General features: G+C 41.0%; 1 protein-coding gene across 2 annotated transcripts in view; it reads right to left on the bottom strand.

The window, feature by feature from the left end:
- Positions 1–10,472, bottom strand: part of LOC101659568 (ubiquinol-cytochrome-c reductase complex assembly factor 1) — a 123,950-nt gene extending 113,478 nt beyond the window's left edge. Inside the window, exon 1 of one of the 2 annotated variants that reach the window (XM_045295554.1) lies at positions 10,388–10,472. In XM_045295554.1, the coding sequence (XP_045151489.1) occupies positions 10,388–10,411 (24 nt within the window). In that variant the 5' untranslated portion in view covers positions 10,412–10,472. The remainder of the gene's footprint in view (positions 1–10,387) is intronic. The other variant, XM_045295553.1, reaches the window with a different exon arrangement.
- Positions 10,473–13,024: the final 2,552 nt, after the last annotated feature.

The following is a 13,024-nucleotide window of genomic DNA, read 5'->3' as shown; positions in this document are numbered from 1 at the left end:
TGATGCCAGGGTCTTAAGTGGAGAGCAAATGTTTTGAGAATGATGAGGGCAATGAATGTACAAATGTGCTTTACACAATTGATGTATATATGGAGTGTGATAAGAGTTGTATGAGCCCCTAAAAGAGGACAACAAAATAAAACACAGAAAAGCCTCAATACAAGTGAAAGTAGAAGATAAGAGAAACTAGAAAACTTTAAATGGATCAAAAGGGAAAACAAATGGTAATAAGTTACATTTTAACGTAGGTATATCTGCAGTATAGGAGTCACCAGACCACTCCTAGGGAGAAAGATGAGGCTTTTGACTCCCATGAAGGGTGAGAGTCTCAGAAATCCACGAGAGCAGTTCTACCCAGTCTTACAAGGTCACTGTGAACCTAAATCAACTTGATGGCAGTGTCTCTGGTTTTGTGATATCTGCAATAATCTACTCTCTAACGTTAGCACTCGGAGGGCAAGCTATTCACATTTCTAGTCAATGGTCTGAGCAAGTTCAATGAAGCTCTAATCCCTGTGGGGACTCTGCAAATGGATTTTGGGCTTTCACTGTCATCCATAGCCTTCTGCAGAATGAATGCGCAGAAATTAAACTCAAATACAATTTGCTCCTCTAATCTTGGATTTTATTATTTATAATCCTTACAAGCCCTGCATGAGCTGATATGCTCCTTCCATGTGGACTTACCTGACACTTCATTTAGATAGCTGCTTGTTTTAAGGCAAGTCTTTAAGACCTCAATTACTATTGTTTCTGGTAGGCAGGAACCACCTGATCTTTTCGCCACGCTTTGATGTAGCACCCATAGCTTCAGTGCTCAATTTATGAGGATAAGTACAGAGTAGAACCACAGTATAAGAAGAAATTGTTCTTAGACTAGGGTTTACAATTAAAAGCAGGCTCAAAATCCATTCCTGTATCTAAAGTTTATACATATCCCTGGTCCGCCTTAAGGGCAGCATTATCGCCTTGTTAAGTAACCTCCATGAGACATTTGGAAATTCTAATATTAGTATCATTAATCTAGCCAATGGTATAGATTTTAAAGTACTATTGAGAAGAGAAAAATATACATGTATGTATAGGAAGACTTTTTAGACTAAAATACATGAGATATTCACTTATTTATACAAGCTAAAAACTTAACTGAACACTGTTTAAAAAGCAATGAGGATTAGACATAATCTCTGTCTTGAATTTAACTGACCTAACAGAAGAACATCATGCTTGATAAAGCAGAAGGGCAGTGGAAAAGAGGAAGACACTCAATGAGAAGGATTGACACAGTGGCCAAAAGAAGGGGTTCACACATAAGAACAACTGTGAGGACGGTACAGGGCCAGGAAGTGCTTTGTTCTGTTGTACACAGGGCCACATAGACTGGAACTGACTTGATGGCACCTAACAAAACAGCAGATCCTCTTAGAAGTAACTGTTTTGCTTCGTCCATGTCTGTGAAGGCAACCTAAACATACTATATATAAGATAAGTGTATTTCTGAGAGAACATGTTTACAGCCATCCACTGACCAAAGAGACTGTTTTAACACATTTTGTTTGCCATAAAACTGTGTTTACAAACTGGAAACCTAGTAGCAATACTTTACCTACCGTCCCATAAAAATAAAAGATGACGAATATGAATAAACAAGCACACCTATGTTCAATGAAGCATTATTCACAATAGCAACAACTTAAGTGCCCATCAACAGATGAGTGGATAAACAAACTGGTATATACACACAAGAGAACATTATACAACTATTAAGAATAATGAGAAATCTATGAAACATTCTATAACATGGCTGGATCTGGAGGACATTATGTTACATGAAACATCAACTGCAAAAAGTTAAACATTAGATAATCCCACTATCATAAAAAATAAGTAATTTAATAGTTACTAGGGATGGGTTGGAGGAGTGGAAATCACTTTCCAGACAGTAGGCACTTTTGATGATGAAAAAGGCAATTCCAAATATGGATGCATATATGAAGGGTACCCCCCAAAAAAGGGGAAAAAAGCTCTGTTTGGCGGAGCTTTCATAGTGCGCATTTTTCCCACCAGGCAAGCATAGAGCAACTTGCTCTGAGTTAGTGAACCCAGTGGCATTGCCTGGGAAGGTTCTATCTGGTCACAGTGAATTTTTTCATAGAAGCAGTTACATTCGTACCTTGTTTTTTTATCATGGCCGATTAAATAGAACAGTATGAGTCTGTGAAATTTTGCTTCCTGCTCTGGAAAAATGCCGCAGAAACTGTTGTGATGTTGTACACAGCTTACAAGGGCAGTGCTATAGGAAAAACTCGTGCGTACGAGTGTTTTCTCATTTCCAAAAAGGAAAAATGTCAATTGATGACAAACCCAAACCTTGTTCTGGACATCCGTTAACTTCCTGATCGACTCATAATGCATTTGGAGCTCATTCCACCAGGTCAGACTGTTAAACAAGCTTACTGTTTAGAGGTTCTGAAGAGATAGCATAACTATGCGACAAAAAAGGCCTGATTTGTGGCAGAGAGACGACTGGTTTTTGGCACCCCAACAATGCACCTGCTTGCGCAGCCATCTCAGTGTGTCATTTTTTGGCAAACAGCATGACTATCTTGCCCCATGCACCTTACTCACATGACAATTTTTTGTTTTCGAGAATTCAGAGGGACATGAAAGGGCAGCAATTTTTTTGGTGAAGGAAAAAAAACGGGGGGGGGGTGACTTTAAAAGAATTTTTTTAATTAAAAAAAAATGAGGAAGTTGCTGTCAGCCATCCAAACAGATGAGTTTGAAAACTGTTTCCAAGAATGGAAGCGCAGATTTGACAAATGTATTAAGGGTAATGGAGAGTACTTTGAAGGTGATAAGGTTGTTTTGTAAAAAAAATTAAATAGCTTTGGGGGCAAAATCCGATTTTAGGGGGGCACCCCTCATATGTATAAAGACAAACATATGTGAGTAAATGCATGTGCATGTATATGTGTGTGTGTATAACAAATGATATTAGGAGCACAGTTCCAGAGCCTTGCTAGATATATCCAAACAAAGCTTAGGGCCAGTCTCCAGGCATAACTCAGTCAATAACATAGTTCACAAAGAGACTTCTATATCTTAGTTTGGTGAGTAGCATCTGGGGTCTTAAAAGCTGGTGAGCAGCCATCTAATATACAACGATTGGGCTCTATATATATGAAGCAAAAGAGAATAAAGGAAATCAATGGCTCAAAGAAGAAAACAGACTATAGAACTAACCATAGCCTCTTCTATCCTGAGATAGAAACTTCCCCCATGAGACCAGAGAGCACATGGCTACCATGACCAACCATTCTGACCAGAGACACAGAAAAGGTATATATAAAATGGAAGAAAAATATAAACCAAAGCTGGAATTCTTAAAAATAGCCAGACATATTTTAGACCTAATACCCAAGCCAACAGAGACTAAAGGAACTTCTAAGACTCCTGTCCAACACGACCCTTTCAACTTCAAATTGAAGCTATTTCAGTAGGCCACGTTTTGGTCAGAAAATAGTTGGACTTATAAAATCAACAATATTACACAGAAGAAGTGTGTTCCCTTAAACAACTAAGAATATTGGACCAAATAGCCAACATTTACTCAAAGTAATAGGAAGGCAAAGAGAGGTAGGAAGCTAAATCAATGAAATAGAACAGAAATAATGAGAATGCTGACACAACGTAAAATTGGTACTATGACATGGAACAATTTATATAAAAATTATTGAAAGCAAGGCTAATTTGCATGTAAACCTTCTCCTAAAACACTCTATTTACAATATCATAAAAAATAAAATTTTTAAGAATATAATTATCTAAGGAGGTGCAAGACTTAGACACTGAAAACTATAAAACATGGCTGGGATAAATTAAAGAAAAGTAGAAAGACATTCATGTCCACAGATTGGAAATTTTAATATTAAGATGGAAATACTCCTTAAGTGACCTATAGATTCATGCAACTCCTACAAAAATCTCAATAGTCTTTTTTAATAGAAATGGAATCATAAGGGACCCTAGTCAAGATAACCTTGAAAATGAAAAATGAAGTTGAAGAACTCATACTTGTTCATTTCAAAACTTAACACAAGGGTACAGTAATCAAACAGCATGGTTCTGAGATAAAGATATATAGATCACTGGAATATAACTGAGAGTCCAGAAATAAACTAATATATCTATGGAAATTGATTTCACCAAAGATGCTAAGGCCATTTAATGGAAAAAGGACGCAAACAAATGTTGAAAGGACAAGAACAAAAAACACCAACAGCTAGAGAGCTCAGATAGAAAATGGGCAATTACCATCTGTCTATTCTATAATTTGGGAATAATGTGCATAAACAGACAAGACAACACAATAATGCTTTTCTTTCTGAACTGCATCATAGCCTAAAATGATTGAACTTGGCAAGGTTACCTCCTTTCCTTCAAATTCTATCAAAAGCCAGTAGAATAACACACAAAGGCGCTTCCATAAGTGCATAGAAAATGGAATTAAATAATAATGGCACCTTTCCACAAACTTTTAGAAGACTCTTCATTTGTAACCCACGAAAATATCCCTTTTTCTCATCTATTGCCCAGAATTCTGGTCCCAAGGCCAGGTCCATAATAATCCACATCTCCTTTAACAGAGTGTGTTCTAGATTTTGAGAACTTCAAAAGATGAAGAATCTTCGAGCAAATGTCAGGGCTAGCAAACAATGCTAGTCCTTGATTCCTTATTTATTTAAAAACAAAACAAACAAAAAATAGTAAAATATAAAAACAAATTAACGTTTTATAGACCCTGGGAAAAAATTTTTGGCAAAGTACAAAAATTTAAAGCATTCCTTTCTTTAAGTTTGTAATTCTTTACTGTGTTTACAGAGTGTTTCTTATGTTTCAGACGACAGAATTGATAACTGAGCAAGGAAACGTAATTTGGACTATAAAATTCTTGCTTTAATAAAAATCCCTTAAACCATGGGGGAAAAAAAGATGAAGAATCTTTTAATAAGGTAAACAAGCAGCCATTTAACTCAGATGCAACAAAGCCCACATGGAAGAAGCACACTAGCCTGCGTGATCACGAGGTGCCGAAGGGATTAGTTATCAGGCATCAAAGAACAAAAAATCATATCATTGTGTGCTCACCTCCCTGATACAATCACTGAAGACAACGGGTACATAAGCAAATGTGGTGAGGAAAACTGATGGTGGCCGGCTATCAAAAGGTACAGCGTCTAGGGTCTTAAAGGCTTGAAGTAAACAAGTGGCCATCTAGCTCAGAAGCAACAAGGGCCACATGGAAGAAGCACACCAGCCTGTGTGATCATGAGGTATTGAAGCAATCAGTTATCAGGCATCATCAGAACAAAAATCATATCATTGTGAATGAGGGGGAGTGCAGAGTGGAGACTCAAAGTCCATCAGTAGGAAATTGGACATCCCCTTACTGAAGGGTTACGGGGAGGAGACAAGCCAGTCAGGGTGCAGTATAACAGTGATGAAACTTACAATTTTCCTCTAGTTCCTAAATGCTACCTCCCCCCACCCCCCACTATCATGATCCCAATTCTACCTCACAAATCTGGCTAGACCAGAGGATGTACACTGGTACAGATAGGAACGGAAACACAGGGAATCCAGGACAGATGATCCCTTCAGGACCAGTGGCGAGAGTGGCTACACCAGGAGGTTGGACCAAGGGTGGGGTGGGAAGGGGAATCGATTACAAGGATCTATATATAACCTCCTCCCTGGTGAACGGACAACAGAAAAATGGGTGAAGGGAGACATTAGACAGTGTAAGATATGACAAAATAAAAATTCATAAAGTATCAAGGGTTCATGAGGGAGGGGAAAAATGAGGAGCTGATGCGAGGGGCTTAAGTGGAGAGCAAATGTTTTGAGAATGACAAGGGCAATGAATGTACAAATGTGCTTTACACAATTGATGTATGTGTGGATTGTGACAAGAGTTGTATGAACCCCTAATAAAATGCTTTATTTTTTTAAAAATCTTTTAATAGCTCACAGACAGGTCTCTTCATTTTAAAGAGGAACAAAATATTGATCTGGGATTTAAAAGGATGTATAGTGGGCTATGCATTGGCCTACTAACTTCAAGGTCAGCAACTCAAAACCACCAGCTGCTCCTCAGGAGCAAGATGAGGCTTTCTACTTCCATAATGACTTACAAGAGCCATGTTGGCATAGTGGTTACACATTGGCTGCTAACTTCAAGGTCAGCAGTTCAAAACCAGTAGCCACTCCTCGGGAGACAAAAAACAGGTCTTTCTACTCCCAAAAAGAGTTATACTGTAGTCTCAGAAACTCAGAGGTAATTCTATCCAATCCTATAGGATCACTATGAGGCAGCATTGACTCAATGGCAATGAGATTATTTGTTTTGTGCCCTTATTCCAAACACATTTATTTACAATTTCTTGATTACCAGATTTATTAGCATAAAACTAATTAGCATAACACTATTAGCAAAAATCTAAGCATCCCATATGCCCTTTCCCCTGTCTCTATTTAAATTAGTTCAGGCATCCTTTCTTAATGGATGCTTGTTGTCAAGCATTCTCTACTCTGCTCCCTAGTACCAGGTACTTTTTTAAAAAAATCATTTTATTGAGCCCTTGGTATCAGCTTCTCATTTTTCCCCTCCCTCCCCTACCCTCTCTCCCTCGTGAACCCTTGATAATTTATAAATTATATTTTCATGTCTTACACTGACCAATGTCTCCCTTCACCCACTTGTCCATTCTCCTGGGAGGGGGTTATAGGAAGATCATTGCAATCAGTTCCCTCATTCTCCCCCTACCTTCCCCTTACCGTCCTGGTATGGCTACTCTCATTATTGGTCCCGAGGGGTTTATATGTGCTGGAATCCCTGTGTTTCCAGTTCTTATTTGTACCTGTCTACATGCTCTGGTCTAGCCAGATTTGTAAAGTAGAATGGAGATCATGATAGTGGAGGGGGGAGGCAGGGAGGAATTAAAGAACTAAAGGAAAGGGGGGAAAATGAGGAGCTGATGCCAGGGGCTCAAGTAGAAAGAAAATGTTTTTAAAAAGATGATGACAACATATGTACTGATGTGTTTGACAAAATGGATATGTGTATGGATTGTGATAAGAGCCTCTAATAAAATGATTAAAAAAACTAGAGGAAAGTTTCATGTTTCATCGGTGCTATACTGCACCCTGACTGGCTCGTCTCCTCCCCGCAACCCTTCAGTAAGGGGATGGGATGTTCAATTGCCTACAGATGGGCTTTGGGTCTCCTCTCCACACTCCCCCCATTCACAATATGATATTTTGTTCTAGGTCTTTGATGCCTTATACCTGATCCCATCAACACCTCATAATCATACAGGCTGGTGTGCTTCTTCCATGTGGGTTTTGTTGCTTCTCAGCTAGAAGGTCGCTTCTTTATCTTCACGCCTTTAAGACCCCAGACACAATATCTTTTTGTAGTCGAGTATCAGGTACTTCTATCTCAGCATCACAAGTATCATAGCTGTAGTTTCTTTTCTGTTCTCACATTAGATTATAAACTTGAGAAGTAAGGTCAATGTTTTTCATCCTCAATGTCTTGCGTAACAGAATACATTAAGTACTCAACATGGGTAGTTGCTGAGCTGCAAGGGAAGAAAAGCATAGACTTGGCCTGTTATCAACAGAGATGCTCTGATCAACCCTATCAACCTTATTGATTAAGAAACTCTGAGGCTCCGAGGAAGAGGTTTAGTGATTAGCTCAAGGTCATACCAATACAAAATAATACAACCAAACTTTCAACCAAAGTCTAACAGGAAGAAGCAAGCATTTTTCATTATTTGTGAATTCCTCAAAGTGCCTGCCCCAAATAGGTGATTGATAAATATCTGCTATTTCATGTTTATCGCCACTTTCAAAACTCAGAAAATTTATCTGGAATATGTGGCTGATTGCCACATATTGAACAACTTCTATGAACAATTACACCCTTTGCCACAAGACCAGAACTGGTTGCCCAGCGACTATAACTGAACATTTTTATCCAAGTTTCCATAGAAGAATCCTGACCAAATGGAGGGAAATACAGAACAGAATTTCAAATTCTCATTGTCAATAAATTTTCTGCAAAAAAAATTTTTTTAAAAAAATAAACTTTCTGGAGTCCCAGAGGGTAGATGAATCCCTAAAACTATTACCCTGAAATAATCTTTAAGCCTTAAACCAAATATATACTCTGAATTCATCCAAAAACTGAACCACAGTTTAACTTACCATAAGTTGGCGTGTGGAAGTCTACCTTGAACATTATGCTCTTTAGAGGAAAAAAAAATTAACCTGTTAATTCTGACTCACAGCAACCCTATAAAGGGTTTCTGAGACTATAAACCTTTACAAGAGCACACAGCCTCACCGTCCACCTATGGAGCAACTGGTGGCTTTGAACTGTCCACCTTGCGATTAGCAACCCAACACTTATGCTACAAAGTCACAAGAGTTCCCAATGCTCTTTTAAGAAGGATCTCTATGGGATCAAAGTGACAACAGCACCTCAAAAGATTAGATGGGAGCCTTGTGGAACAGTGAGTTTAAGTTACGGAGCAGGAACAATTCAGCAAAGGATGGTGAGATGATTGGACAACTCAGAGAATGCAATCAATAGTCACTAGACTGTGCACGTGGAAACTGTTGAAATGGTGTATGTTTTGTTGTTTATATTCCCAACAACAAAGTAAATAAAATTTAGGAGGGAACACAAACACTAAGGGAGTTTCCGTTGCGTTGTCAAATACTACGAGAAATCATAGTAATAAAGTGCACATGATTTAGATTCTTTAAACTTGTTTTTAAAACAAACAAAACCAAACCAAACTCACTCAATAATGACTCATAGAGACACTAATGGGCAGGACAAAACTGCCCCTTTGTTTTGGGGACTAATTTTCCCCCCCCCAACAGTTTTATTGGCACATAATTTACATATCATACAAGAGACTGTAACTCTTTACAGGAGTAGAAAGTCCTGTCTTTCTTCCTCAGAGTGGCTGGTGATTTCAAATTGCTGACCTTGCAGTTAGCTACCCTGGGCTCCTTTTACGACAATAGAAAAGGATAAGTACATACGCTTAAGACCCATCTAAAGCAAGTGAGGAAGCAGTTTCCATAGCTACTACCCCACCTAAAAAGAAATTAACAGGCAACAACAGCCCACAAACTCAGGAGCAAGAATAAGTAGGTACATTAGCTAAGATGCCTAGTAGCTTCCAAGACAAATCAAGGTGCTCATTTTGGATCTCAAGCCCAATAACGTTTCATCTCTTTCCCGACATGTTTTAAGAACTTAGGAAAGCCTCGTGACCATTTCCCTAGCAGTGCTCGGGTCTGAATCCATCATTTCTGGAGGTTACAGCAGTTATCCGACTGAGCCCCGGTGGCGACACTGTCCTTTCCTAGGCTGCCATGGAACGCAAGAAGAAAAAGTGCAGTCTTTGTAAGCCGTGTATAAAAAGATTAAGAACGCACGAATAGAGTAACAACTCAAAAGATTGCCAGAAGCAAGAACGGATCGTATCTGCTACAATGTCCTCGACCCAGTTTTTTCAAAGACTTGCTAAAAGTACAAATTCTCCCATCCCATTCTCCCATTGAGGAACTAAATTCTATAACCTAACCTTTCTTCCGCTACCTCTTTCTCCGTTAACTCCCAAGACCTAACTCCTAGGACGGCTAGAGTGTGCTAGAAGGTTGTGGGCAGAATCTCAAGAGGTGTGTCTTTTCACATGGGCACTACGGAGTCGAATAGTCCTAACGTGCCTTGTTTCTTTCATTCATTCACTCGGCAAGTCTTTAATGAGTGAGTATCTATTGCACTGTGCTGGCAAAGTAAAGACGGCGAGTATGTCCCTGCTTCTAAGACAGCTTTCCATCTAATACCCTCTTTCCGTAACCCATTAAACAGTACGGTTATGAACTGACTTAATCTCTAAAACAATCCCAGAGAACCTCACGATCCGAAGAGGCCACAGATTTAAGGCCTCCTGTTTCACGTGGGGAGAGTGCCCTGGCCAAGGTTACAGAGGAGCAGTGACAGGACAGGAACTAGAGCCCAGGGCAGGGCCCCCGCGCCTCCCTAAGAGGACGCGGCGACACGTGGGAGCGGAGAAGCTAAGCCCATCACTAAAGTCTCCGCTGCCACGCTCCTTTTCCTCAAAACCAAACCCAGACCCAAACCGGGAGATGCTGCCTCAGTTTCCCCCGCGGAAAAGCGGCCGCGCCGCCTGGTTAGCGCACTCGGGCATTTCTCTTCCCTTCCTGCCGTCCCGCCTTCTCCAACTCCAACCCCGGGACCCTGCGGGCGACCGTTGAAATGCATGTCTTCACTCACAAGGACTCGCACCAGCAACGCCATGTTCTTCAACAACCATTTCCGGGTGAAGGGTCGTTTTTCCGGAGTCCCCGCAGCTACCCCTGCAGTTGGTTGCCCTTTGGCCTGCGGGAGCCGGCCACAGCGCGCAGGCGCACACGCACACAGGTCGCTGCGCGAGGCCGCCGGGCTCGGGCGCGCGCGCGCCCTTTCGCTCCTCCCCTAACGGGCCCTCGCGCCGCTGCGCCTACCCCAGTGCCCGTCCTCTAGGCCCTTTGGCTTAGGCGCCGCGCTAATCAGGCTCCTCTTCGGTTTACCCCAGGCTCGCTCCTCAGTGCTGCGTCAGTGCGACTCTGAGCCCCAGCTCCCCAACCGCTCCACCAGAACGCTCTCTTCCCTGGAGAGTGAGAAAGACAAAACCTTGGAGCCTCGCGTCCTTTAAGAGGCAGCTCACGAGAAAGATCACGAAGCAGCCATTGAAAACCCTAGTCTGACATGCATAGGGCTGCATAAGCCCGGTGGCCTTGAAGTGAAACATCCAAGAGGGCACTGATGGGAGTGTTAAAGCCCTGTAGAAAAGGTCACCCAGGGCCCTGAACAATGCGTGCAGTGGTTGTTCAATGTGAACCTAACCTGTTGTTGTAAACTCTCACTGAAAACATAATAAAATACTACTGTTAAAAAATAAACAGCTTAAAGGTTTCCTTTCACGGTTCTGGAGGCAAGACATCCAAAACCAAGGTGTCAGCAGAGCTACACTCGCTGAAATATCTAGGAAAGGACCTTTTTTCTTCTTTTAGCTTCTGGCGGCCTCAAGCTTTCCTTGGCTTGTGGACACATCACTCCAGTATCTGCCCCTGACTACATATGGTCATCTTCCCTAAGTGTGTCTCTGATTCCAGGTCCAAGTCTTCCTCTCCCTTCTATTATAAAACATCTGTAGTAAGTAGTACACTACTTTGGATGCAGTGCCGACTCCGCATCCGAGACAATTTCTTCTTGAGATCCTAAGTAATTACATCTGCAATGACGCAAAGCAAAAAGCAAATAAATATAATACGCCAGGTCATGATAAATGCTAGGCAGAAGAGACTAGATGGTGATAGGGTTGGGTGCTATTTTAGATAAGATGATCAAAGAAAGGGTTTCAATGAATGTTATCAAAAATGTAAGTGAGCTGAGATTGTGATCCATGTAAACAAAAGCATGGGGGGGGGAGGGGGGGACCACAAGGATGGCAAATGCAAAGGTCCAAGATGAGAAAATGCTTGATGTTTTTTTCAAAAGCAAGGAGGTCATTATGATGAGCCAAATGAACATGAGAGAATATAGCAGGAGAGGAGGTTGAAGAGGTGGACAGGAGACAATGAATGAGGGACCTTGCGGGTCATGATGAGCATTTGAGATTCTCTTCTGAGTATGTGCCTGTAAAGTTGATCCTCATTATTTCTTTATTATTCATACAATATATATTTGTGAATTCACCTACTCACTAAAATGTATTTATAACCCCAAAATCAATACTCCTGGAACATTTGCAGTCAGTTGCAAACATGTACAGCATAGCCAAATACTTGAGTCATTCAACCCACATGTTCCCAGCTGAGGTCAAACAAGGGGACGACTCTGCCTTCTTGTTTCAGCTTTCATACTGTGAACATGTGCCCTTTGTGGGGTCTGCTGAGTGCCACTGTTCCCACATTTTTTGCGATTTTTCTTGGTGATTTCGCAGTCTAAAATGGCCCCCAGCAGAGTGCTACAATGCTACCGAGTGTTTCTAAGTACAAGAAGTCCACGGGGTGCTTTGCAAAGGGAAATACGGGTCTTAGATAAGCTCCATTCAGGCTGTAGTTATAGTGCTGTTGGCTGTGAGTGAAATGTGGATGAAACAACGTATATACAAGGTGTCTTTAGACAGAAATCTCATAAAATAAGGTTGTGTATCGACCAGTTGACTTGCAGGAACCTAACCCTTTGCTTCCCTTAAGCACCTCGGTTCAGCCTTCACTAATTCAAAGTTCACAGCCAGTAACAAAAATCAACTGTATATGTCTAGATGTAGTATATGTCTGTATGTAGTCTGTATGTAGTCTAGAAGACTACATGCTGTATATGTCTGTATGTAGTCTAGAAGACTACACAATAAAAGTGGTGATGATAGTTATAGGTGTTGATTTTGAGGGGAGGCATCTGGGGGACTAGGTGGCTAGGTGTGGAAGGTTCGTACACTTTCTATTGTGTAGCTTTTTTTAAAAAAATCATTGTATCAGGGACTCGTACAGCTTCTATCACAATCCATCCATCCATCCATGTGTCAAGCACATTTTACATCTGTTCCAATCATCATTTTCAAAACATTTTCCCTCTACTTGATCCTTTGGTATCGGCTCCTCATTTTTTTCCCTCCCTCCCCCACCCTCCCTCCTTCAAGAACCCTTGATAATTTATAAATTATTATTATTTTTTCATGTCTTACACTGACCGAGGTGTACCTTCACCCACCCTCCTGTTGTCTGTCCCCCTGGGAGGGGGTTATATGTAGATCATTGTGATTGGTTCCCTCTCTTTACTCCCACCTTCCCCCTACCCTCCTGGTATCGCTATTGGTCCTGAGGGAGTTAGCTGCACTGTGTAGCCTTTTTTTTTTTCATTTCTTTT

This window comes from Echinops telfairi, unplaced genomic scaffold (genome assembly GCF_000313985.2).
Source record: "Echinops telfairi isolate 266 unplaced genomic scaffold, ASM31398v2 ScPeMD7_5592;HRSCAF=6446, whole genome shotgun sequence".
Classification (NCBI taxonomy): Eukaryota; Metazoa; Chordata; class Mammalia; order Afrosoricida; family Tenrecidae; genus Echinops; species Echinops telfairi.
Note: the sequence above shows the minus strand (reverse complement) of the source record. Positions and strands in the feature narration are given on the sequence as shown.